The sequence below is a fragment of the Tursiops truncatus genome, chromosome 14 (assembly GCF_011762595.2).
Source record: "Tursiops truncatus isolate mTurTru1 chromosome 14, mTurTru1.mat.Y, whole genome shotgun sequence".
NCBI classification, from domain to species: Eukaryota; Metazoa; Chordata; class Mammalia; order Artiodactyla; family Delphinidae; genus Tursiops; species Tursiops truncatus.
In genome coordinates, this window is record NC_047047.1 from 63,109,857 (window position 1) to 63,137,568 (window position 27,712).

A 27,712-nucleotide genomic window follows, 5' to 3' on the forward strand; every position below is an offset into this window, starting at 1 on the left:
TGTAACCTGAAAAACAGGGACATTAAAAAAATTCACCAATAAAAAAAACCTAATAAATCCTTATCATTATCATCTAATCATTTTAAGTGAAGATACTTTTAAAGTTAGAAGGAAAGGAGCCAGTAGAGACGACCATAATCAGTGGAGGATAAAAGGAACAGAGGTGAGTAAAGACAGGTATCTCCCAAGGCAGGGAAAAAAGGGTGGCCTTTGGAGGTATGATTCCCACATAAAAAAAAAAAAAAATCTCCAAAACCATCATGTACTACATTTCCATTCTGTGAACGCCCTAGTTGAAAACAACAGCTCACTGCCCCCAAAACAGGATTGTATCACAGATGCTTCCACACCAATCAGCTGCTGGAGGCTCTGCAGCTACCATCTCCCTCATTACTCCAAGTAATAAAATTCTGGAACGTAAGAGGCTCAGGGAAAAGCTAATGCAAACTGTCATGGAGAACATTTTGTTGCCATCATTGTCAAACAACTCTATGAAACTCTGTTGGCTCAGTCCCTATACTCATTTTTAATTTTAGGAACTGTCACTTCATTGTCAAAAGGAATATATCTTTTCTATAGACTTCTAGGTAACCTCTGAACTTAATAAATTTAATGTTTCTTTCTAGCAGTCATCACGGTTCTGTCAGTGAATATACAACTCTTCTTTTAAAGCCACCGACAAGGCTCCTGTTAGGGAGGGTTACTCACCTTGAGAGCTGCTGCATGGTGAGACATGGTCCTGCCTACCCGCTTATCACTGCTGTGCTGCTGGATGTCTGCAATCCACTCCTCACACTGGGCCATGATCTCAGCTCTTTTCAAGTAAAAATGTTTATGTATAACCTTAAGAATAAACCAAGCAAGAGAACAACATGTGATCGGGTCAGAATTTAAAAGACAAAGTATGTGGCATTACAAAAACATGAAATTTAAAAGACATGGCATTTTTTTTCTCTCCACAAAACTCAATGTGGTTAACACTCTACATTATTAAGAGGGAAGAATCAGGATTATGACATCAGATGACTTGTGTTGAAATGCCCAGTTCTATAAGCAGAAAATAATGCCCAATCCCACTCAGACATTTCAGTAGTTAATCCTATCCAGAGAACATAAGACATCTATAAAACAATAGAGTCAGAAGGCAAATGTAAATAAATGAATAACCAGGAGAAAAAGTATTGACAACAGAAAAACTGTCAATTTCTATCTTTCAAAGAGAACTCAAAGAACATTTAGATGAGTAAAGAGATTCTCAATCACAGGCATTCGCACAGATATCAGAACATAGCCCCAAATAGGCAATATTATTACTCTCTTAATTTTGTCTTCTGATTAACTTATGAACAAGATTTTATTTTATGACATTTAACTCCTTAAGATAAATGTGCTTTACATTTCAGATTTTTAAAATTCTTTCTTTGAAAAACCGAGTAAAATTTCTGTGTATGTAGTAAAAGTCTATTTTTGACAAATTTAAGCTAGAAAATAGATGATTTTGGAATTATTATTCTGTATTCTGGGTGAGCTACTTACTACGTTGCCCAATGAGCTTGTCTCCTCTAAAGAAAAGGCAATAATACCTACAAAGGAAAAATTAGGAAAAACTGGGAATGGACATAAAACACCACCAATAAGTTATTGAGTTTGATGCATACAGGGATACAAAAATGAGTACGAAACCACCTGATACGAAGAACCATGATGACCACAGAATAAGATGGGAGATGAGTGCACAAGAAAAAGATACGTTTTGAAAAATACAAAACAACAATAAAAAACAAAAACAAATCCCATGAAATGAAAAAAGTAGCAGGCCACAACTGATTGGGAAAATTAGAAAAGCATTCATGGACAAGGGGTACCCCTTTAATGTGAGCTAGGTTCTAAAAGATGAGAAAGAATTATTGTTTCAAATTATACATATTTCCTTTTTGTGAAAGTCATGTCCCCACTCTGAGTCCCCTGTGTTAGCAGTTTATTCTTCCAGAAAACAAAACAAAACTTTAAGCATGAACCAACAAATTACACTGACTGTGTATACTTACAAATTTCTTTCAATACATTTCAAAACTGACGTTTAACATACACAGAAAAGTGCCCAAATCATGTGTATAACTGAACGCATTTTCCCACAGTGAACACAAGAAAACAACCTCTACTTAGATAAGAAACAGAACATTACCAAGCATGCCGGAAGATCCCCTTGTGCTACTTCTTACCATTAACCCTCATCCAAAAGTATACACTATACTAACTTCTTTAAGTATGAGTTTAACTCAGTTTTGAACTTTTTATAAATAGAATCATATAGAAAGTACTCTTGTGCCTGGCTTCTTATGCTCTTTATTGTGTTTATAATATCTGTCCATCTTAACGTGTGAAGGAGTTCACTCATTTACACTGCTGTACTCCACTTTATGAAAATTCCATAATTTCTCCATTCATTCTGCTGATCAGACTGTTTCCAATTTTTGGCAATGTTATGAACATTCTCTACACCCAATATGTACACAACTGCTATTGAGCATATACCAAGGAATGGAATTGCTAGTCATAAAGCGTATATTAAGCTTATTACCTGAAAGTATTGATATGTTACAAAGTATTGATATATCAGAGCTCCAGTTGTTCCACAACCTAACATTTGGTATCAAAAGCCTTTGAACTCTTAGAGATGCTGAAGGATAGGTAGACAGGAGCCAGACAATGTAGAGTTTTGAAGGCTACGGTAAGGACTCTGTGTTTTCATCTTCTTTTAATGGGAAGTCAATGGAGTGAGATGATCTGATTATGCGTGGAGAACCATTGTAGAAGGACAAAGTGGAAGCAGCGAAATCAGAAAACTACTTCAACAATTCAAGCAATAGGTAATGGTAGCTTGATTTTTTTGTTTGGTTGGTTTTTAAAAAATATTTATTAAAAAAAAATAAATTAAAAAAAAATTTATTTATTTGTTTGGTTGCACCAGGTCTTTTTTTTTTTAAAATAAATTTATTTATTTTTGACTGCGTTGGGTCTTCGTTGCTGTGCACAGGCTTTCTCTAGTTGTGGGGAGCAGGGGCTCCTCTTCGTTGCGGTACGTGGGCTTCTCATTGCGGTGGCTCCTCTTGTTGTGGAGCATGGGCTCTAGATGTGTGGGCTTCAGTAGTCGTGGCATGCGGGCTCAGTAGTTGTGGCTCACGGGCTCTAGAGTGCAGGCTCAGTAGTTGTGGCACACAGGCTTAGCTGCTCCACGGCATGTGGGATCTTCCCGGACCAGGGATCGAACCCATGTCCCCTGTGTTGGCAGGCAGATTCTTAACCCATGTGCCACCAGGGAAGTCCCTGCACTGGGTCTTAGTTGCAGCAGGTGGGCTCCTTAGTTGTGGCTTGCTGACTCCTTAGTTGCAGCAGCATGTGGGATCTAGTTCCGTGACCAGGGATCAAACCTGGGCCCCCTGCACTGGCAGCGCAGAGTCTTAATCACTGCACCACCAGGGAAGTCCCAGTAATGGGAGCTTGAAATAGGCTGGCCAGGGTGAAGATTTAATTAATTAATTAATTGTAGTATAGTTGATTTACAGTGTTGTGTCTGTTTCTGGATACAGCAAAGTAATTCAGTTATACATATACATACATATTCTTTTCCATTATGATTTATTACAGAACATTGAATATAGTTCCCTGTACTATATGGTAGAACCTTGTTGTTTATCTGTTTTATATACAGTAGTTTGTATTTGCTAATTCCAAACTTCTACTTTATCCCTCCCCCACCCCCTTTCCCCTTTGGTAACCATAAGTTTGTTTTCTGTGTCTGCAAGTCTGTTTTGTAAATAAGTTCATTTTAGATTTAAGTTCAATTAGATTCCACATATAAGTGATATCATATGGTATTTGTCTTTCTCTGTCTGACTTACTTCACTTAGTATGATAATCTCTAGGTCCATCCTTGTTGCTGCAAATGGCATTATTTCATTGTTTTTTATGGATGAGTAGTATTCCATTGCATATATACCACACCTTTATCCATTCATCTATCAATGGACATTCAGGTTGCTTCCATGTCTTGGCTATTGTAAATAGTGTGGCCGTGAACATCAGGGTGCATGTATCATTTTTTTTAAAATTAATTAATTAATTATTTTTTGGCTGCGTTGGGTCTTCGTTGCTGTGTGCGGGGCTTTCTCTAGTTGTGGTGAGCGGGCGCTACTCTTCGTTGCAGTGCACGGGCTTCTCATTGTGGTGGCTTTTCTTGTTACAGAGCATGGGCTCTAGGCTTGCAGGCTCTAGAGCGCAGGCTCAGTAGTTGTGGCGCACGGGCTTCGTTGCTCCACGGCATGTGGGAACTTCCCGGACCAGGGCTTGAACCCATGTCCCCTATATGGGCAGGCGGATTCTTAACCACTGTGCCACCAGGGAAGCCCTGCATATATCTTTTTGAATTAGAGTATTCTCTGGATATATGCCCAGGAGTGGGACTGCTGGATCATATGGCAACTCTATTTTTAGTTTTTTAAGGAACCTCCACACTGTTTTCCATAGTGGGTGTACCAATTTACATTCCCACCAACAGTGTAGGAGGGTTCCCTTTTCTCCACACGCTCTCCAGCACTTGTTATTTGTAGATTTTTTTAAAATTTACTCTATTTATTTATTTATTTTTGAATGTGTTGGGTCTTCGTTGCTGCGTGCGGGCTTTCTCTAGTTGCGGCGAGTGGGGGCTACTCTTCGTTGCGGTACGTGGACTTCTCATTGCACTGGCTTCTCTCATTGTGAAGCATGGGCTCTAGGCGCGCGGGCTTAAGTAGTTGCGGCACGTGGGCTCAGTAGTTGTGGCTCACAGGCTCTAGAGCACAGGCTCAGTAGTTGTGTCACACGAGCTTAGCTGCTCCGCGGCATGTGGGAACTTCCTGGACCAGGGATCGAACCCGTGCCCCCTGAATTGGCAGGCGGATTCTCAACCACTGCCCCACCGGGGAAGCCCTGTAGATTTTTTGATGATGGCCACTCTGACCAGTGTGAGGTGGTACCTCACTGTAGTTTTTCTTTTTTTAAAATTAATTAATTAATTAATTAATTTTTGGATGCGTTGGGTCTTTGTTGCTGCGTGCGGGCTTTCTCTAGTTGTGGCGAGCGGGGGCTACTCTTCATTGTGGTGCGCAGGCTTCTCATTGCGGTGGCTTCTCTTGTTGCAGAGCACAGGCTCTAGGTGTGCAGGCTTCAGTAGTCATGGCACGCGATCTCAGGAGTTGCGGCACATGGACTCTAGAGCGCAGGCTCAGTAGTTGTGGCCCACAGGCTTAGTTGCTCCGCGGCATGTGAGATCTTCCCGGACCAGGGCTTGAACCCGTGTTCCCTGCATTGGCAGGCAGATTCTTAACCACTGCTCCACCAGGGAAGCCCCCCTCACTGTAGTTGTGATTTGCACCTCTCTAATAATAAGCAATGCTAAGCATCTTTTCATATGCTTATTGGCCATCTCTATGTCTTCTGTGGAGAAATGTCTCTTTAGGTCTTCTGCCCATTTTTTTGACTGGGTTGTTTTTTCGTTATTGAGCTGTATGAGTTGTTTGTATATTTTGGAAATTAAGCCCTTTTTGGTCACAGCGAAAATATATTTTTCATCAAATTTTGATTATGCTTTGAATGGTAGAGCGAAATTTGTCAACAGATTGAATGTGGTATGTGAGTAAAAGAATGAAGCCACATGTTGTTAGGGTTTTGGGTTTAGACCATGGTGCTTTTACTGAGAGAAGAAAGGAAGGAAGAATCAAGAGTGCAGTGTTGCAGTGTTAAGTTTGAGGTGGTTATTATACATTCTAGTAGACTTGTCAAGTAGTTTACATATCTGGATACGTTATTTGAGTCTTAAAGGCACTAAGAAATTAATTTATGATACAAACAGGAGGAATATAAGTTTATCAAGGGCAGGAACTGACTTTCACTTTTCCTTGAGCTCAGAGTACCTTAGTGCAGTACCTAGTAACAGCTGATATTCCACACGGCTGCCAAATGAATTACTTAATGTAAGTAGCCCAAACTTGAAAAGGGACAGAACATTATGCTTAAGAGTACAAAGAAATGCATGTTTGTATTTCCTGTAATATTAGGAAAAGTAATTACCCACAGCCTTGAATACAAGCCTTTGCAAAAGTAAAATACCCAACTATGTCATTCAAAGTGCAAAGTCATTTAGTAATAACAAAAGGAAGAAACGTTTTTACATTCCTTCAGAGTATATTCATCGATACTACTTAATGAGGAGAGTTTCGCGTATAATGCTACATATAGTTCACACATAATATTTGCTTAACTGTATTAAAGATCAATTTTCTATCAGGTAAATACGCCAATTTTTCCTCTAAAGTGGTGTGTTTCTAGCACAACCTAAGAAACTGATGATCAAGGGAAACAATTTAGGAAAAAAAATGTTTCATGACAGAGTTAAAGTAAGATGTGATGAAGTAATCTAATGTGACAAGTAAAAAATACAACCATATTTTAGGCAGACTAAGGAGAGATAACTAAGTACAGGAAAAGAGCCACATTTCAGGATGTGGTAAAAATGAAAGCACGTGACAGTATCAAGACTGGTTTCAGAAACTAAGTTCAACTTTTCCTAAAGAAAAGAAAATGTCTTTTTCTTCAATTTCACACACAGATATTAGTATAAGGGCAAAGTTTCTATTTGCAAGACAATTAGAAAGTCTCTTAATCTCTAATAGAAAAGAATATTTTTATGAAGAATATTTTCGTAACATTCTAGCATATACTAACATAATAACTAGCACAGTATGCTAGTAGAACAGTAGCCATGAAAAATAAAGAATTAATAAAACTGTCCAAAAATAGAGTCAGATGCCTTTTAGGAAGTAAATGGTTTAAAAAATTCACCTGTACTGTATTATTACTGATTTTTCATGACTAAAAACAAGAGTAAACTTTAGTATACCACAGATATGAAGGGAAGTATAATACCTAAACTATATTCTATTATGTCTTTAATAAAGTATTTCATTAATTTTATTAAACATACCTCTTTAAAACATGGTGAAGGGTTTCTGATTTGTTCTAGCATTGCCCACTTAACCGTTGCTTGTCGAATGTTGCCATCATATTCTCGAGAACTCTGTGTGCCACTGGGAGTGCCTCTAGACCGCTCATATCCTGGTTCATTAAAATAAGGCTCAGCTACTAATATAAGGGACTGAACAGACACCAACACCTGAGGACCAAAGAAATAAAGAATAGTTATGATAGGACATTTTTACTACCAGTAAACTAATACCTTGCTTTATCAACTAGGAGTGCCTTTTAATATGTGCTTCCACATAACTTTATCACCATAAAACTGATGTTAATAATTGACACTGAAATACTTTATTATTAGAGCAAAATTAAAATAGGTACAGTAGAATCTTATATAATATTTATATATATGTTTTATATTCTTGAATCCTTGAAAAAGGAAAATAGGTATGAAGATCCTATTTCCTGAAACTACTAAAAAAACACTTGCTTATAAACATACCATACCAATTTAGACATCATTTTGCTCGAACTGTCCTTACTCTTAAAGGGCATAAAGCTAACAATGTACTCCTAACAATACTCACTTGTAAGGAAAACTACACATGACGCAGTCTTTACTTTCATTCCAAGGAAAATTTACTTTCACGGTATCACAAAAATATTACCAGAAGCTTTCAATGGCAAGATGACATGGCTCTAAGACCAGCTCTGACCCCCTACTTACATACCAGAAGGCTTGTTTCTCTAGATATAACCAATATTGAGAGTTCACTCTTAGTTAGTATAGTACTGTTTGCTAATATACTTACATAACTGGCTAATACTACATCTTTGGAGGCAGGAAAATATTAGCTATAATTTTCCCACTTCATAAATGAAAAACAATTAGCAGCAGTTGCATTTTCTTTAGGGAAGATGATTAAACAACATCAAGGATATGCACCTTAGAAGTCAAGGAATATATTTTCTTAAAAAATTTAAAAAATGGATAACTTGAACCTGAAATATATGACCTATGAATACACAAAGTTAAATATGACCTGAAGTAACCATGTTACTGAGGCCAAGGTCAACTACGGAAAATAAAATTAACCTGTATAATTCTGAGGCAAAAATCTCATAATTTTTAAACTTACTGAAACTAAATATATCACTAAAGGAAAGTGATTTCCCTTGGCTATATACTTTCCCCCAACTCAAATCTGACACTTCTGAAATAATCTTCCAGGGCATATTTATTAGTTCCTTTCCTTTTCCCTTTTAAATAATCTTCCTCTTATATGAGTAGGGTATATTCCCATTATCTACAAAGGCGGAGAAAGAAATTTTGTAACATAGGATTCAGTTACTTACTTAACCTCAACTCCTTTGAGACAAAATATAGTTTTATAAATCTCAAGCAGCTGGAGATTCAAACAATTTACAAACTACTTCAGATTCATAACACATCTGGTTTTTTAAAAGAGCTAAACTATATGCAGGAAATGAAAAATAGATGCTTTGTATACAGAACAAAGAAAACTATATTTGAGAAATAAATTTGAGTTTAATATTGTCTGCTAAAAAAATTGAACTATAACATCTGCATTTGATAACAAATAAATTAGCAGAGATCGATATTTCTTGGAATTAAATTCAAAGAATAATTTATAACACATGCTCTTTTCTCACTGGGTGACATTATTATTTACTTTTTACGGGCATCTTCTATTTACTTTTTAAACATGTACCTTATAGGAAATATATAAGTGCCACTTTATTTTTCTTTGGTGAACTCAGCTATTTAGGAGTCAAAATATTCATTTTATGGAATTTCTGGAGCCTTGAATTATCTGACCTACTTACTCATTTTATTTCACAGCACACTTTATTGTAGCCCATAAAACACTCTCATGAAAAACCAGTAAATAAATCCTTGGGAAGAGGATTTCTCTCTTTTAAAAGGATTTGATTTTCAACATTCTAAATTAATAGGATTTATCTAACTCTGAGAAACACTATATTTTGAAGTCAGAGAGACCAAGGTAGGCAGAATAACTTTATCCCCTCAGAATCCATTTTTTGGTCATCTGTAAATAGAAATAATACCTACTTACATTATAGGATGACTGTAAGAATTAAATAAGGGGTTGAGAGGTGTAAAACAATAGGGCTCATACGTGTAATTAATACACAATAGCTATTCTTTCGTGGAGTGAAAATGACAGCATACATCCAGAAGATAGCAAAATGCAAAACAAAATCACCTCTACTCTAAAACCAATAAATTTTAACTCATGTAATAGGGATATGCAAAAAAGCAGTCAGCATGAGTTCCATTTTGATCAACAAAACTTAATTAAAAGAGCTCCCTGGATCAAACCAAAAAACAAACCAAAAAAACCCAATATTTATCATAGCCACATCTGGCTAAAGTGTTTTCTTAGAATGAGTTGAAAATGAGTCGGTAATTAACAGAAAAATATCTATTACGTACCATAATATGCTATATATAAGTTATACTTAATAATAAACAGAATATATTTGCATTCCAAAGTGGAAGTTCACCGATTCTTAGTCAGTTCTTTGACATTTTCATAAAGTCAAGAGTCAAAAAAGCTTTTATTCATAGGCTGAATTTACAGTCCCTCTCCTCTTTAGCTTTATGTTAGCACCCACAAAACTGCAAGATGTTCTCATTATATTTTATTCAGAGGCTGACTAAATCAAGAACCATATATAACAGCTTCCTTTCACTGTCTGTGTCAAACAAAAATTTTAACCCTACCAGGCCATAACCAGTCAGCAATCTTGCCTCCTATGAATGCTTTTATTTTCAAATTATAACTTGTCAGAAGATTTAATTCTTTGACCTGGTCTGGTATGTTAAAAATTTTCATTATAGGTATTTCAAACACAGGAAAGTACAGAGTATACAATCCAAAATATTAATTTGCAACAAGAAACTATGTTATACAAACTAATAACTTGTTTAGGGTAATGGAAAGAAACCAGTCTTAGTTAAAAATGCTTTTAGCCTTTCAAAATAGTAAGCATCCTCCTCTACGGAAAATTATGCTGCTATTGAGTAGAACTATAATCAGTGGCTGATTTCCAGAACTTTCCATCTTAAGAAAAATGGTAGTATTTATATATTATTATATTATAAATATATTTATAAATGGTTGATTATGTGACATTAAATATGTTTAACTCTTCTTGCACATGACATCTTTATTAACATCCAACTGGAACAAACTATTCATAACGCATTAATATGTATTTTAGGTAGATTACAGCAACATTAAAAACCAGTCACATATGGGAATTCCCTTTTGGCACAGTGATTAAGAATCCGTCTGCCAACGCAGGGGACACGGGTGAGCGCCCTGGTTCGGGAAGATCCCACATGCCACGGAGCAACTAAGCCCGTGCACCACAACTACTGAGCCTGAACTCTAGAGCCCACGAGCCACAACTACTGAGCCTGTGTGCCACAACTACTGAAGCCCGTGCACCTAGAGCCTGTGTTCCGCAACAAGAGAAGCCACCACAATGAGAAGCCTGTGCACTGCAACGAAGAGCAGCTCCCGCTCGCCACAACTAGTGAAAGCCTGTGCACAGCAACAAAGACCCCACGCAGCCAAGAATAAATAAAATTTAAAAAGTAAAGAAATTAAGTAATTTTTCCTAAGGCTCTGTAGTCTGCCTCTGAAGAACGAATCTAACAGACAACAAAGGGCAATGTGTTCCTGACTAGATGCATTTGTTTCTAGTATGATGTTTATAAAGCAGTATAACACACAAAAAACTACAGGCCAATATTTCTTAGAAATATGGATACAAAAATCCTTAAGAAAAATACTAGCAAACTGGGACTTCCCTGGCGGTCCAGTGGTTAGGACTCGGCGCTTTCACTGCCTGGGCCAGGGTTCAATCCCTGGTTGGGGAACTAAGATCCTGCAAGCTGCTCAGCATGGCCTATATATATATATATATATATATATATATATATATATATATATATATATATATACACACACACACATATATATACACACACACTAGCAAACAATCCAGTTACATACAAAAAGAATTACACACCATGACCAACTGAGCTTTATCCCAGGAAAGCAAAGTTGGTTTATATCAAAAAATTAATATATCATAATAATAGAATAAAAAATAAGAATAATATAATCATTTCAATAGATGCAGAAAAAGCATTTGACAAAATCCAACATCTGTTCATGTTAAAAATACTCAAGAAACTAGTAGAAGGGAATGTCCTCAACATGATGAAGGGAATTTATGAAAAATCCACAGCTATTATCACACTCAATCGGGGAAGACTGAAAGTTTTCCCCTAAGATCTGGACAAAACAAGGCGATTCACTCTTGCCACAGAAAAGATACAGCCTCTCTTATTCTTGCTCAAGTCAATTCTGTCACAGATCTGGAAATCTATATTCAGTAAACTATCTAAAATGTAGAGAAAATCATATAATAATGGTATTATTTGTAAAACTAAAATAATAAAAGTGAAATATTTAGTCAACAGTGGTGAAACAGTTCAATTATACTATATGAACTCAAAAGATTATTACATAGCATTTACAAATTATAAAATTGTAAACGGGGAAGATGGATATGCTCTACTGTTAGGTGAACAAAGCAATATACAAATAATTATCTACTATGTTAATTATGACTATGTAAACTATGTATATGACAAAAAACCCTAAAGGGAAAATACAGAAAAGATCATACTTTATGTGTAGTAAGGTTTCAAAGTTGTAAAATTTAAACACTTCAGAATAAGTTTCTTTATTTCACAGGATTTTTGGTATATATTAGACATACAGATAATATAAAAGTTAAAAGCAAATCCAATTTTAAACTAAAAAACTTTGAAAACTGTAAATTTATTTTTAAAACTACATAAATCCAACAAAAATTTCAAAAATTGATTCCACTTCTCAGGTAAATCTAATTTACTTCATGAAAAACAGGATATCTCTGAGTTTCCTTTCAGAGTAAAACTGATCATAAAAATAGTTTCTGTTGACAAGAGTAACATACATGTAGACAAATATTTTAAGGTTTTTGAACTAGAATTGACAATCATTTCTGTTTTAGTTCTTTAAAATTGAAGTATAGTTGATTTACAATGTTGTGTTAGTTTCTGGTGTACAGCAAAGCGAATACATATATTCTTTTCATATTCTTTTCCATTATAGGTTATTACAAGATACTGAATATAGACTCCTGTGCTATACAGTAGGACCTTGTTGTTTATCTATTTTATATATAGTAGCCTATAGTTGCTAATCCCAAACTCCTAATTTATCCCTCCCCCCCCCTACATAATCATTTCTCAAATGAAGAAGTATTATAGTTACTTGGTGGAACAAAGTAACTAAGGAACTTCCTTAGTTACTTTGCATGAATCATATAATCTGTGTTCTTCTTGAGTCTCCATATTAGCACAAAGGAAACACTTATATTACAGTACTATTTAATTCACGGGGCTGCTTCAAGGTCTTTTCAGAGAACCTAAGAAAGTCACATCCTAAAGAATGGTTTTTCATATCTCTTTTACCTAATTCAATGTAAGAATGTAGGAAAAGAATCCTTTCAAGGTGGGTCAACTTTAACAGGCTTACCTGGGCATAATTTATGGTGGTCTTTCTTAAAATAAACACTAAACTGCAAATGTGAGTTTAAACTATCATGCACCAACAGTGGTTTATTTCTTTTTCCTCAATGATCAAGCAACAAAGTTAATTACTATTATTAATATGTCTGTCTCTTTGCTGGAATTCTGAACTATTAAGATAAAACATCAGCAAAGAAAATTTGATGGGATACTATATGACATTTTATTTTATGTACTCAAATGGCTTGTGAAAATTAACTTAAAAAATTCAAGACTATGAAACATGTGTGCTAAGTGCTCTGCCAAATAAGAATGGCAAATCCCAAGTTTTATGGATTCCAGGACAGTACTTCTAAACCTCAGATGAGACCCATTATTTTTTTATTTTTATTTTAAAATTTATTTATTTTTGGCTGTGTTGCGTCTTTGTTGTTGCATGCGGGCTTTCTCTAGTTGCAGCAAGTTGGGGGCTATTCTTCATTGCGGTGGGAGGGCTTCTCATTGTGGTGGCTTCTCTTGTTGCAGAGCACGGGCTCTAGGAGCGCGGGCTCAGTAGTTGTGGCCCACGGGCTCTAGAGCACAGGCTCAGTAGTTGTGGCGTACAGGCTTAGTTGCTCCGCAGCACGCGGTATCTTCCCGGACCAGGGGTCGAACCCGTGTCACCTGCACTGGCAGGTGGATTCTTAACCACTGTGCCACCAGGGAAGCACCGAGTCCCATTATTAACTAGATTACAGAAGAACCATATCATGTGTGGAGAGATATGTAACACTAGTAGTTATTAAATTCTACTCACCTGAGTTTGAGCCTTATCGTGACTGGGAGATGGAAGAGGCTAATCTGTATTGCCTGATCTTGTTGCACCAGAGTGTACTTTAAGGCAAGTTAGGGATTTTTTAAAAGGGAATTTTGACAAAAAGAAAATTCTAATGTCCTAACTTAAGATTCTAAACTCAAAATGAGCTATAACTCCATTGTACTAACTGCTCACCTATAAGCTGTTTAGTAGGTACTTCCTATCAATCTAGCTTTTTATTTTTTATGGTTTACTATGTTTATTCTTGGTCGCTAAAAAAAAATGTTCTTAAACCAAGATGGTTCCTTATTTTCTAAGTGAAATTGTAAGAGAAATTTGTTTACTTGCAAAAAGCTTGAGGTCTGAGGATTCCACTTCTCTTCTGGTCTTCCATGCCATGTATTTAAGATGCTTAAACAAACCTGAGGAAGAAGGGGGAAAAGTATAAACAGAATTGAAAGGAGTGCTTTTTAAAAGTAATCTGCCGGAACTAGAAATAAAATTGAAATGTTATTATGTCAAAGTATCTCAGTTTTATGTACCCCCAGAAAACCCTAAGGGTTGGTCTGTTAAAACAAATTGGTATCTTCAAATGTGATCCAGATCTGTGTGGCATTACAATTTCTTCATAATGAAAAGTGAGTTAGCAGCTATTACACATTAATACAAATAACATATTTTTTAATGAAAAATAACTCTTTTCCAAACAACAACAAAATATTTTTTGGTGAGGAAAAGTGGTATTGTTTTACATTTAAGAAAATCTCTTTCAAAATTCTGTAAATTTTGAAAATGGGTTATAGCTTAATAGAAGAGATCTTTTTTTTTTTTTTTTTTTTGTGGTACACAGGCCTCTCACTGTTGTGGCCTCTCGCGTTGCGGAGCACAGGCTCCGGACGCGCAGGCTCAGCGGCCATGGCTCACGGGCCCAGCCGCTCCGCGGCATGTGGGATCTTACCGGACTGGGGCGTGAACTCGTGTCCCCTGCATCGGCAGGCAGACTCTCAACCACTGCGCCACCAGGGAAGCCCAATAGAAGAGATCTTGATTCCATACCTGCCTCTACATTCGATTTGTTGTTATATATTGCTTTGGTTGAAATGTATGAATAAAATCTGGCCTCACGCAAACATGTAGTGGGAAAGGGGAGGACCCTGCAGATTCCCTGAAGGGTCCTGAGGATCCCCAGAGTTCCTCAGAACAAACTTGAAGACGCATTAGTTATTTGTTCACTCAAAGAGCCAAGAATGAACTCAAAGCATCTGCCAAACACAGGTCAACAGTCACTCCAGGAAAAAGAGAACCAGGGACATGTTATCTGTACTTGTAAACTAATAATTTCATGTAATGGGCAACAGATTTGGAAAATAAGTGGTCCTTAAAAAAGCAGAGAAGTCCATCTCCTTGCTATTCTCTGTGAAAACAATAATGCAAAATACATCAATTTGTTTAGTAGATAAATTCATTAATAATTTTAAAAGACTTGTATCTGAACAGTTTTGTGAATTATTGTTTGAAGCACTATCATACATACCATCCCACCTGGTTTTTAGAGCATCCCTGTGACTACCAATGGCAGGGATCTTCTCCCTAACTACAGATCTAGATCCCAAGGTTAAATGTTAGTCCCAATGTATAATAGAACAGACTATACAATTCAGGGTACTGGAATCTCAAACTCTAAACCTCTTCCCTATACCAGTAAGTCTTAAGGAAGTAATTTCTATTTTTTTTTAAATTAATTAATTAATTTATTTTTGGCTGCATTGGGTCTTCGTTGTTGCACGTGGGCTTTCTCTAGTTGCAGCGAGTGGGGGAGGGGCTACTCTTCGTTGTGGTGCACAGTCTTCTCACTGCGGTGGCTTCTCTTGTTGCAGAGCACGGGCTCTAGTAGTTGTGGCATGTCGGCTCAGTAGTTGTGGCTTGTGGGATCTAGAGCGCAGGCTCAGTAGTTGTGGTGCACAGGCTTAGTTGCTCTGCGGCATGTGGGATCTTCCCAGACCAGGGCTTGAACCCAGGTCCCCTGCATTGGCAGGCAGATTCTTAACCACTATGCCACCAGGGAAGTCCAAAGGAAGTAATTTCTTAAATAATTCTTAACATCTACACTTAAACTCTATTCAAGTTCCAGACTCTCTCTTGAATAAAGTCAACATTGCTACTTTGTCTAATTTGCTCAGTTATAAAAGACCTGTTCCTTGCTTTCCCCAACAAAGTAAGGTTTACCTCTGGTTAAGTATCCTACAATAAACCCAGAAAATGAATTCCAATTTTGTGATTTGAGCTTATGGTGAAGACAAAATGATAACTTGTAAGCACAGATTGGAGGCAGGCTGCACTTTTTAAAAATAGGAAGACAAAACCAAGGGAAAACTTGGGCCATCTTTAATAAACCAGATCAACTTCAAGCATCTATTATTCTCACATCATCAAAGAGTCTGCTTATGAAATCGAGAAATTTCTTCTGACCTTCTAGTAATTTTTAAACATTAAATACTCTCAGCATGGAATTTACTACTGAAATTTCATCAAACTGTCCAAAATTACTTTGAAAGGTGATGATTATTCTTTTAAATCTAATTTTTAAAGGTTTATTGCCATATGAAATGATTTTTATTATACCTCTTCGTTAACTATTTTTGTGGAGACAGGAACGCATCTTCCTACTTACAAGAAAATATAAAACATTTTAAAACAAATTAAACTTTAAAAATAATGGTACACAATGGTACGTATCATAGAAAACATGGATAGTATCTTCAGGTAATTGTGAAAAGATAACTGGAATTGAAGATATAGAAAGTAAACAGGGGCTTCCCTGGTGGTGCAGTGGTTGAGAGTCCGCCTGCCGATGCAGGGGACGCGGGTTCGTGCCCCGGTCCGGGAAGATCCCACATGCCACGGAGCGGCTGGGCCCTTGAGCCATGGCTGCTGAGCCTGCGCGTCCGGAGCCTGTGCTCCGCAATGGGAGAGGCCACAACAGTGAGAGGCCCGCGTACCGCAAAAAAAAAAAACACAAAGTAAAAAGAAAGTAAAGAAAGGTGAATGGCAAAGACAGGCATCTGTCTCTATTATCTTCTGAGTGGAGATAGCTCTCAGTTGGCCAAGGAATGTGTTGAATAAGTTAGTCCCTCACAATAACCCCTTAAGACTATAAGTGCTTTGTAACACTGTTGTGTTTCTGCCATTTTTGGTTCCTTCTCTCTCATTCCTCAGGCTAATCTTTGCATACAGGGAAAAGAAGCACAAAGAAACTCATGTACTTTTGAAAAGATGATAACTAAAACAAAATTTCTGTTCAAATAACAAAGAAACTTTGGGTTACAATACTTTGGCATTAGAAACAAAAGACTGCAATTACATTACCTTGCCATCATTATAAAGGTTTGGATTGAATCGCACACTATGACCACCAGTAGTCTCTAGATTCACAAGAGGAGGTGAACTGGGATAATCTTGAGGAAAATAGACATCAAACTCAAAGCAGCCATTTGCATAAGGAGTGTCTGCTGGACCAGTTATCAGAACCTAGTATGCACATACAAACACAAAAGCCTGTGTTACTATTCCTAAATGCTACTATTTAGAAAAACAATTCAACATGAAATAAGAACAATCTTCTTACATCCTATATACATCTCTACCAAAATGTGTTAAAAATGAAGTTAAAAGTTAAAAACATACACAGGACTAGGAAACAGTTTTAAATTACAATTAAAGTGATTTGGTTTTGGTGAAAATGGGCTTTTAAAAGAGAGATGCCCAATTGGCAGCAGGAAAGCTTACCTTAACAGCAAATACCTTTTAAAATATTAAGTTACTTTTTTTCTAAGAGCTTTCCTTCATGATCTCTACATTACTGTCAACAATTTGAGATTCTAGGTATATTCATTATCATATCTCAAAGGTATGAGAGTAACTTTCTGCTTCAAATCTTCAAGTTAATATTTTAAGAAATAGCTTACTTTTTAAAAAACTAAATTAACATTTAAAAAATAAATTTATTTTATTTATTTATTTTTGGCTGCGTCGGGTCTTCATTGCTGTGCACGGGCGCTCTCTAGTTGAGGCGAGCAGGGGCTACTCTTCGTTGCGGTGGCTTCTCTTGATGCAGACAGAGCATGGCTCTAGGCATGCGGGCTTTAGTAGTTGTGGCACATAGGCTCAGTAGTTGTGGCTCGCAGGCTCTAGAGCACAGGCTCAGTAGTTGTGGCACACAGGCTTAGATGCTCCACGGCATGTGGGATCTTCCCGGACCAGGGCTCGAACCTGTGTCCCCTGCATTGGCAGGTGGATTCTTAACCACTGTGCCACCAAGGAAGTCCAAGACTTCCTTAATAATAAAATATTAAATATTTAATAGCTTACTTTTAAATATTTTCTTCTGGGATAATGAGACAAGTAGGTAAGAGGAATAAATGTTTTCACCTAACAACTTATGATAAAAAGGTTCTGAGACAACAGTAGGTGTGATGTTTCCCTTAGGGTTACTGGTAGTCCAAAAAATAGCAGAGAACCCAACAGTGAGTGTCAGAATTATTTAATGAATTATGTTTGAGTCAATCAACAGATATTTAGTGTACAAGACATAAGCAGCAAAGCCTCGGGTCCTGAAAAGCTGTGTGTGGAGGCAAGTGGTACTAGAGTCCCATTCTGTGACAACTCTGATTTACATTTTGGGGCTCCAAGTTGGGATCCTTTATGTGAGGTACAGCATAATGCTTAACAGTCACAAGTTTGAACTTGTGTGGTCTATGTAGCAATAAAATACTTCCCTAGACAATCATACAATAATCAGCTCTACTGTTTGTAACAAGGAAAAGTGTGGTCAATAGGCAAAGTCTATGAGATTTCTACTGAAAATTTATCCAAAAGAGCAAAAACAAAAAAGCAAACAAGCAAAAAACCTTATTCAAATCAATGGGTCAATAGTTTTAGCTGTGTATCTAAAGAAGACGCAATATTTAATCCATGAATTAAATCAAGTAAAGAAAGGCTCCTCCCACCCCAGCTATCAAATCTTTAAAAATTACTAGCTGCAGCGTCTCTTGGAATTTAAGGGCAGATCACCACAGTGTTAAAACATAAAGCTGCTGGTTTTATTTATTATTGTACTACCATTACTTAAATCATATGAGTCTGTAAATACATAAATTTCCTAGAAAAGAAAAAGAGAGAAAAAATTTTGAAGACTGATAGTATAAAACATGAGAGAAGTATTCTGGATTACAAGGAAGAAGTCCTGTAACTTTTTTTCAACTGACCAGCATTAAATCCTTTCATAGTATGTTCTAAAACTATGACAGGCTGCACACAGTCTTTGTTCAGGGAAGGTATCTTGGTATTTTCTTCTAAATCTTTATTTTGAATAGTACCCTCATCCACATACTCTGAACTAACATTAGAAAAGGACTCCCTTGGGCTTCACTGGTGGCGCAGTGGTTGAGAGTCCGCCTGCCGATGCAGGGGACACGGGTTCATGCCCCGGTCCAGGAAGATCCCACATGCCGCAGAGCAGCTGGGCCCGTGAGCCATGGCCACTGAGCCTGCGTGTCTGGAGCCTGTGCTCCGCAACGGGAGAGGCCACAACAGTGAGAAGCCCACGTACCGCAAAAAAAAAAAAAAAAAAAGGACTCCCTTCACTGATGTCCAAAATGGTCAACAGAATTTTTATTAAATTTATTTAAATTCATGTTATTTCTAGTGCTTTATGTGAATACTTGAATAACTGGATTAGCCAGGGAAATAGGAAAAAAAGTTGTTTTTTCTACCTTCATGATGTCAAGTCGCTCCTCATCACAGCGCACAAAAACACTAGAGGACGATGAAAGAGGCAGTGAGGTTGACAGCGTCACAGCTTCCTGTGCAAGGCGGCGGGCTCTGGCAGCACTGTTAGCATCGTTTGCATTTTTCACCTGAGACATGTAGTGGTAGGTTACTTTAAAACCCAATTTCCCATCTTCATCTTCAGAAACCATCTCAAACGTATCTAAAAGAAAAGAAAAAAAAAAACACTGAAAAAAAAAAAAAAAGAACCAGAATGGAGGATAGCTGTCATAATAACAAAAAATTACAAATAAACAAATCACTAATCCTTCTTCCCCCACAAAATGGAGAGGTCTGCAATGTGGAAGAAGAGCAAACTATAAATGTTTACGTAATACCTACATATGTGTGTTAATGCTGCTAGAGCGATGGAATATGTCATGGAAGCAAAGGAAGAAATCAACTTAAATTTACAATTTGGACATGCAGGTAGATTATATAACATCAAGCATTTAAATCACAATGCAAAGTAGTAGATAAAATGAATGGTATATAATGTTTTTTGACAAAATATTTCAGAACATGAAATGCCAAAAGGTATTTCATTATATTTCATTTTTAAAAAGAGAATAAGTCTTTATATATTTGCATTTGGAATCAGAAAACAGAAATGACAGGCTGAAGTTTATTTCTGTATTACTTTTGAAATTTAAGTTAATAGGATAAAAGAGGATTATTAGGGAAATCTCTGAAGTACTTTGACAGAATAAAAGTAATGGGTTAATTCTTAACCATTTATTCAGGCAGATTTGGAAGGACTTAAAGTTATGATTTACTTATAAGCTATATGTCCATACAAAATAGAAAGAAAAAAAGTGGATTTGAACTACATCTCTAATTCAGATTAACCCTACCCCACCAATGGATGAAAACAAAGATATTTAAATATCTTATAAAACTAAATTAAAACCACCTACTGATACAAGGGCAAATACAAAGAAACAATGGTAACTTCTGATCTTGTGTTCATACAATTCTAAATATACAGAAAAACATGAAAACTACATTATAATTATCATTAATGCAGTAAATTTTACCAAGAACTTACTAAGTGCTAGGTCCTAGGCTAGGCTCTTTCAGTTAAATAATAAACAGGAAAATATATCTGCCTCAAGAAGTTTATAATCCAGAAAAAAGGGGAAGACCTATAAACAGTGTCATGGGTCTGTGCACTACAAATGTACTATGTCTCAACAAGACTTCTGAGCAGTTTCTATCAGTAAAGTTGTAAACCAGAGTTATTTCATCTGCTCAACTCTGCTGCCTTTCACATAATACAGGGATAAATTTCCTTTGAGTTTTATAAACAGCAATCCACCAGATACATACATGAGCTTATCCCCACGCCTGGAGGAAATTTTTATATCATATATCTATAAGAAAACAGGGTCTTCTAATACCAAAATTTTATTAAAATATACAATCAAAGATAATGGCTAGTTGCTAAAAACCTACATACTGCTTGATTCAGCAACTCCTCTTCTATTAATTTGCCCTATGGAAATAATCCTGGATGTGTACAAATATTTATACGCAATAATGCCCACTGAGATGTTGCAGACGTTACTAAAAAACTGGAAACAACCTAAAGGTCTAGTTACTGGTTAAACAAATGACAGTACTTTATATGAGAATATTAGGCAGTCAAGGACTTCCCTGGTGGTCCAGTCATTAAAAATCCACCTGCCAATGCAGGGCACACGGGTTCAAGCCCTGGTCTGGGAAGATCCCACATGCCGAGGGGCAACTAAGCCTGTGCACCACAATTACTGAGCCCACGTTCTAGCCCCTGCTCACCACAACTAGAGACAGCCCGCATGGAGCAACAAAGACCGAGCGCAGCCAAAAAAATTTTTTTTTAAATATATAAAGTACTTTAAAAAAATAATTAGGCTTATAAAAAATATTAGGCAGTCAATAAATATCAAGTTGTATAAGAATCGTGATATGAGAAAATATTTGATACATAAGTTAGAAAACGCAGTTTACTAAAAAACAACACAACAGAAAACCCGTTATTTTTTCTAAATTACTCTAAAAGTCAATGGATAGCAAAACTCAATTACATTTAAAGTCACGTCCAACTGGCAGAGTTTATGATTTTAAGTGATATGAGAGAAGCCTCCTGGCTGACTAACATTAATCAAAGGCTCTGGCCTATGACTCTGACAGTTATGACATAAATCTCCATTTTTTTTGGACTCCTACTTTGGTGTTCTTTTTGATATAGTCAATGTCCTTTGGGCTGGTTCTCAAGAATGAAAAAGAGGGACATACAATAATAGTTAATAATGGTCATCAAAATTTGGAATTCTAGTGTTTATTCATAAACCAGCACCTTATGAAGGGTGCTAATATGATCTTTTCATCAGTCCTTACTTGTCAAGAGTTTTGGAATGGGAAAGGCTACATTTTCCAAAGGTATATCCCTTGGAATTCTAAAATGGTAAGAGTAACAGACTTGGTTCAAAGTCCCAGGTCTTGGCTTCCTTCAGACAAGGATATGCAGACATGGAGGGGTAAAGAAAGAAAACCACTTTCTGCCTGTTTGTTAGACATTTGGCTTTGTTTTTTTCCTGGTTTCTACTGAATCATGATTTCCAAACATAACTATAAACACAGATATAAATTCAGAGATAGAAAGATGATAAAAATTTTTGCATGTGTGTATATATAAACATACATACACACATATATAGAGTATATGAATAATTCATGTAAAAGCAAGCTTGAAATTCTTTAATTTTACTAGAACACATTGCAATAGCACTATTAAAAAATGTAAAATGAGAGCTGAAGAAATAGAGAGTACAATTTCAACTTACCAAACTGTAATTTCTTCATGACAGCCACATATTTTTCTTCAAGTGATTTCAATACTGATAAAGGTTTGGGTTTCATAGCCACCTTCTTTGAATATTCACCTAGTTTTTTTTCTGTTATTTAATATTTCAAGATAAATAACATAAGTATACATTTTCGAAGAGTAAAACAAAAAAACTATTAACTTCTAGAGTTCAGAATTTGAATTCTGAAAAATTACCAAACTCTTCATAATTATCTTCCTATTGTACCCTTTTAAAATTAAAAGATTTCTTTCTATTTCATAAAAATAACTAATAGGGCTAAAAATCTTATCAATTTTAAAGCTTAAATTCTTAAAATGCTAATTAGATTTCATCTATTCAGGCAAAAACAGCAGAAATAAAGCAATAGATGATGAAGAATCATTTATTTCTTCCATTGCTAATATGTGAAAATGCCAATTTTAACTGAATTCTTACACACTATTAATGTACTGTTTTCTATCTAATACAATTGCATTTTTCAATTTCATAACTTTCAGTGGGAAGAGAAATTTATAATGCATGCTGTCAGCCTACCAACAGTCTTAGAAATCATACACAGTAGAGATGAATATTTTAAAATTAGAGACTATACAAAATTAGCTTGAAAACCTGACATAGAACAGAATCTTTAAGTAAATAACTTGCTGGAAAACCATTAACATAGAGGGAAGAGAAGGCGGTTTTCAGTAGTAAATGAAACATCTTTGTATCAAAAGAAAAGGAGCATAAAGAGAGTAGTGCTGTACCTTGATTTGCTTGCCGCAAACTGGTAGTGGCTGCATAAACAATCTCAGCAGTCCTCTGAATGTCTGGCACCAAAAGAGTAAGTCCTTCTGGCTCTTGATCAGATGCATCTGGTTTTACTCCTGTTTTAACATTTTCCCTTTTAGATCTGAAAAGTTTTTTTTAATATGAAAAGAAATGCAAGGAAAATTAAGATTTTAGTTTTGAAAAATAAATACTTCCATAAATCAGTAACAGTTTAAAAATCAACATGATAGTCTGCATTTCATTTGACATACACATGATATATACCAGGAGTAGTTTAAATCAGATTCATTTTGAAGCCATAGGATAATGCCTAGCATAATAACCAGTTTCCGGTAGGTTGTCTCTTCATATGCAAAAACAGACAAGAGTTAAACACTGTAGAAATGTCATACTGTAAAAAGACCCCAATACCTGGTATGTCCTTCGATCCACACCTTTAAAAACATACTTACAGTAACTATGTACCTAGAAGTAGAGAAATCACTTCTATATCTAAAAGTAAAAGATCCTCTGCCTTCTAAGACTTGGGAATCAAAGATCCATAGGTGGTTTTTCAGTTTAATACTCTTTGTATTTCACTTAGAGTATATTAATTTCCAAGGGGGGGGGGGGAAGAAAAATTCCAGAATAAAGTGCAGGTTCACTACTAGGTAACTTAATATAATGTGCTTCTATACACTGAATCTTTATTTAAACGTTAAGTTTTAGGGCATAATCATTTTAAAGATATGCTTCTGTATTCCCTATTCAGGGTCTAATATAGACTCAAATTAAATTTTCTAGGTGAATGCGGTAGCATTTTATTAACAAGGTTCACTAAAAACAGCAACTAAGTATCAATTTCCTTTTTTCTATTTCAACTCTCAGCATGTTTTACTCACATCATCATTACACTACTTCTTAGATACTAAAAATCTACATCTTTGTTAATTCATTAAATAGATAATTTGAAACAAACTGAAATCACATATAAATAAAAGCGTTTAAAATGTTTATGCTAAGGTATGATCTAAACTACGCATCATTCATTTTTCTAGTTTGTACAGCTACTAACAAAAGGACATGGCTATTATGTTAAAACAACATTTCACAAAGTGGGCATGGAGCCTTAGAGAACTATAAAAAGACTGACAGAAGATAGAAGAGTCTTTAACAAAATAATATCATGCAATCTATGTCCAAATAAACTGTTCTTTATCACAAAGACAAAAATCTGCTCAGAAGCAATTCAGTGCTTAACTTTAGGTAGATAATAAGAGGTAAATTAAGAAGAGCCGCTCAGATGGATAACAAGGGTAACCGGATTTAGTGTTATGCATGAGTCTTGAATTGGCTCCCACACTGTGTGAAAATCTAGCATCCACAGATATTTTTATACCACCTCATACACCACCTCACCTGGCAAGAGGATTTAACTTAAGAACCGTAATGTGTCACTGGGTTACTGCTTTTTCTCCTACCCTCTCTTCTTATCTTCCCTGATGTATATGTAGGAGTCACAGAGAACACATGGCCAACTCTCATTTGCTACTCAGGAACCACTTGGTAGATGTTTTGCTGTGTATCATATTAGGCATCAACCTCTGTGTGTGAACATGTATACGAACATATATGTTTGCATATGTAAGTAAGGAGAATATAGTGAATGAATGTTTTAAGACTGAAATAGACATTTTACTGCTAGAATCAAATAACATACTGCATCTTTTATAGCTATGAAGTTAAGCTGAGACTACAGTTTAATAGTGAGTCTGACAATTTTTTAAATAAAGATATGATTCTGGTAGACAAGATCAAACAGATTCTCAAATTCTGCATTTACCAATGGCTGTTCACAAACTTTGTGAAACACTGAGAGTCAAGAAAAAACACTTAAGTTGATTGATAGTACCCCCTCTGAATTTATAAAGACTCTCTCTCTCCCCAGTTGCAAATGATTCTCTTCCTGGGGCTTAAAAAAATTCTTAATTAGAAGGGCCACTGAACAATAGGAAAACAACAGTAAGTAGTTTGAGAAAACAGAAGAGTTACGGTTATAGCCATAATAAAATAAAGATGGTTTCCTAAATCTATGATTAGTCAGTTGATCCATTATATTCTCAATAAAGATGTCACTTAAAGAAACATATCTTGCCAAGCAGAGAAGGAAGATTACAGGAGTGAAGCTCATTTTTCCAGAATTAGGGTATTTTCTCCTTGAAGAAACAAGAACCTCTGGCATGGAGAGTAAACTGCCTCAATGCAATTTAGAGCAAGTTACCCTCAGAAAACTACTGATTCTAAATTTCAAGCCCTATTCATGAATACCAATTTCCTAACTCCAGTTTTTAAAAGATGATTAGTAGGAGAAATCTCTATTATTAAAATACTGCAAATAGGATAAAAATTTTTGTTATTTTTGACCACAAAATTTTAAAAATGTTTAAGAATTTTGCAAAAAGATCCACAGAAATTTTAAAAACAGCATTTTTTACACCAAATGCGTAAAAGAAATAATCACATACATCTTGAAGATAATGGCTGAATCATAAAGCAGACATAATTAGACCTTTACAGCAGGTTCTAACGAGAATTTTTTATGTGGATAGTCTTTTTGAAAAAACATACAGCAGAAAAAGGAATAATCTTCAAAAGGTAAAAGTACTTCAAATATATGAAGAACACACACTACCTGCCTGATGATGACTACAACTAGTCATTGTCTGACATTAAACTACAGACAGCAGTCTCTTTTCTATAAAAGCTGCAGGTTACTGTCAACCCATATGTAGGCCCAGCTCATGAAAAAAGGCCATACCTTAGCTCACATCCTGAAGTCTGTGTGAAAAGCTATTTGAGTTCAAGGCACCTAGCTGGAAGTAGGTCTTTGAGACTGACAATGGATCCAACATGGTAAAAGCAATCAGCGACGGCCGCTACCATGGTATCCGCTGCTTTGTGCATACGTTGAATCTGGTTGTGATCACTGCCCTGAAGAAATACGAGGAATCAACTGAAGTTTCTACTATTGCACAGAATTATCTGCAAACATTTTCCACTATGCTGTGAATTCCAACGACACAGCTAATAAATTAAGCAAATTTTGGCTCTGTGACATATAATCTAAACTAGGATGTGAGCAGAATGGGCAAATCTTTCTTGTGAAAACAAAAAGAAAAAAGAAACCCATAACTCAACATTCAGTTATATTGAACTGCTTCTTCTAATTCTACCACCCACATTAAGTTGGATACTTGTATGACTACAAGATATCAGAATTATGTTCTCTTATAATCTATAAACTAAAAACAGCTTAATACAACTATCTTCTTGGTTGGACATTAGGAAAGACCACTTCAATCCCCTGCACTCCTAATTCTAAAGACAAAACTATCAAACTGTTGAAATAAACATTTAAAAAGCAGAACCACATTGAAGAAGTAATCAGGACACCACGTGCTGAAATGTCCAGATTCAGAAGTATTAAGAATTAGTGTCTTAGAGGAAGATTCTAAAACTACAAGAGAATGAAACTTCTATATTTACCTATAAAACAATGCACCATATCCACAGTTCTAAAGCTCTTTGCCAGGAATTATAGTTTAAAAAAAAGTAGAAGTAAAAGTAAGCAGAAAGATTTTTAAAAATATTACTGTGGAGAATTATTTGCTTCTAATGTCTATAGAAAACACGAAAATAATTTTTGAAATGCACCACTAAATGGGATAAGACCTTTGTAAGATGAATGTTTTCCATGCTTATTTTAAAGCTTAGTTTTAAACTTTAGATTCCCTTTTGTTTTTACTTAAATTCTTTCCAAATGGAAGTACTGGTTTTAGTTTTCAATATGATTTAAATGAAAGTAGAAAATAAAATCTTCTTTGTCTTAAATGAAGCATAAATGAGCAATAGGAGAGAAGGGAATATTCAAAACAGAGGTATGAGAAGCCTTTGAAAATAAAACCTTGATTTTTAGATTAGATAAAAATATAATAGTTTTCCAGTCAGATTAAACATCACAGGACAAATACGGTACTGTGTGCTGCTGTAGAATGGAGTTGCCACAAGTAATATGCTTCACCAGGGGACAATCCAACTGGGGCTAAGAGATATTAAAATAAATGTTGGCACTGCTGTCTCCACCACCAAGTAAAAAAGGTTGACAAACCACTGAATTTGTTCAAGGTCATCACAAAAAGAAACTTAAAAAGTATATATATATGGTTGCAACAAATTCTTCTTGTCTAAGAAATCAGGCCTTTTTCACTTTGTAGGTTTGAGAAACAGAGGAAAAAGAAAAGATAGGAAATGTTTTTCCAATGAAAACAAATGTAGGAGGACTGGAACTGAAATTCTTTCTCAACTGAAGCCCTAAAGGAACTAACTTAAAGGAGTTAAAACAAGAGAGTTTGATAGAAAATATGCCGTTTAAGAAGTAAATTAACTAATCTTATTGCTTAGTTGGATAAAAATGAATTGGGTATTTCTACAAGACAATTCAGTTATTTTAAAAACTGATGAACTTTGCACCGGAAGACACTTTGGGATAGCTAAGGGAAAGGGCAATCAAGGATGCTTACTTTAATAATGCTATTAAAGAGAAGTTCAATGTTGAGAACACCTTACACTCAACAGAGTCATTTGTGTCACGTCCTTATTAGCAATTAAGATTATGTGATTGGCGGCAAGTGCCTTTTTCAAACTTCTGGTGAAGCTATCAAATACTAAATATACAAAATATGATTATTTGTCTACTGGAGTCGAGCAGGAAAAGTCTGCACAAAAGATCAAGGACAAAATATCTGCCTTTGCTCCAACTCCAAGGAGGCTACGAAG

General features: G+C 35.8%; 1 protein-coding gene across 9 annotated transcripts in view; it reads right to left on the reverse strand.

Annotated features, from left to right (window-relative positions):
- The window catches only part of BIRC6 (baculoviral IAP repeat containing 6), a 238,238-nt gene that overhangs the window by 3,730 nt on the left and 206,796 nt on the right, over window positions 1–27,712 (reverse strand). For 7 of the 9 annotated variants that reach the window (XM_033838755.2, XM_033838754.2, XM_033838753.2 and 4 more), the window contains 7 exons: window positions 22,873–23,018; window positions 22,103–22,213; window positions 19,223–19,440; window positions 16,818–16,979; window positions 13,796–13,873; window positions 7,022–7,210; window positions 709–843 (listed from right to left, as the gene is read on the reverse strand). In XM_033838755.2, coding sequence (XP_033694646.1) covers window positions 709–843; window positions 7,022–7,210; window positions 13,796–13,873; window positions 16,818–16,979; window positions 19,223–19,440; window positions 22,103–22,213; window positions 22,873–23,018 — 1,039 coding nt within the window. Of the gene's footprint in view, window positions 1–708; window positions 844–7,021; window positions 7,211–13,795; window positions 13,874–16,817; window positions 16,980–19,222; window positions 19,441–22,102; window positions 22,214–22,872; window positions 23,019–25,694; window positions 25,868–27,712 lie in introns of those variants that run through there. The other 2 variants (XM_033838758.2, XR_004521845.2) reach the window with 2 other exon arrangements.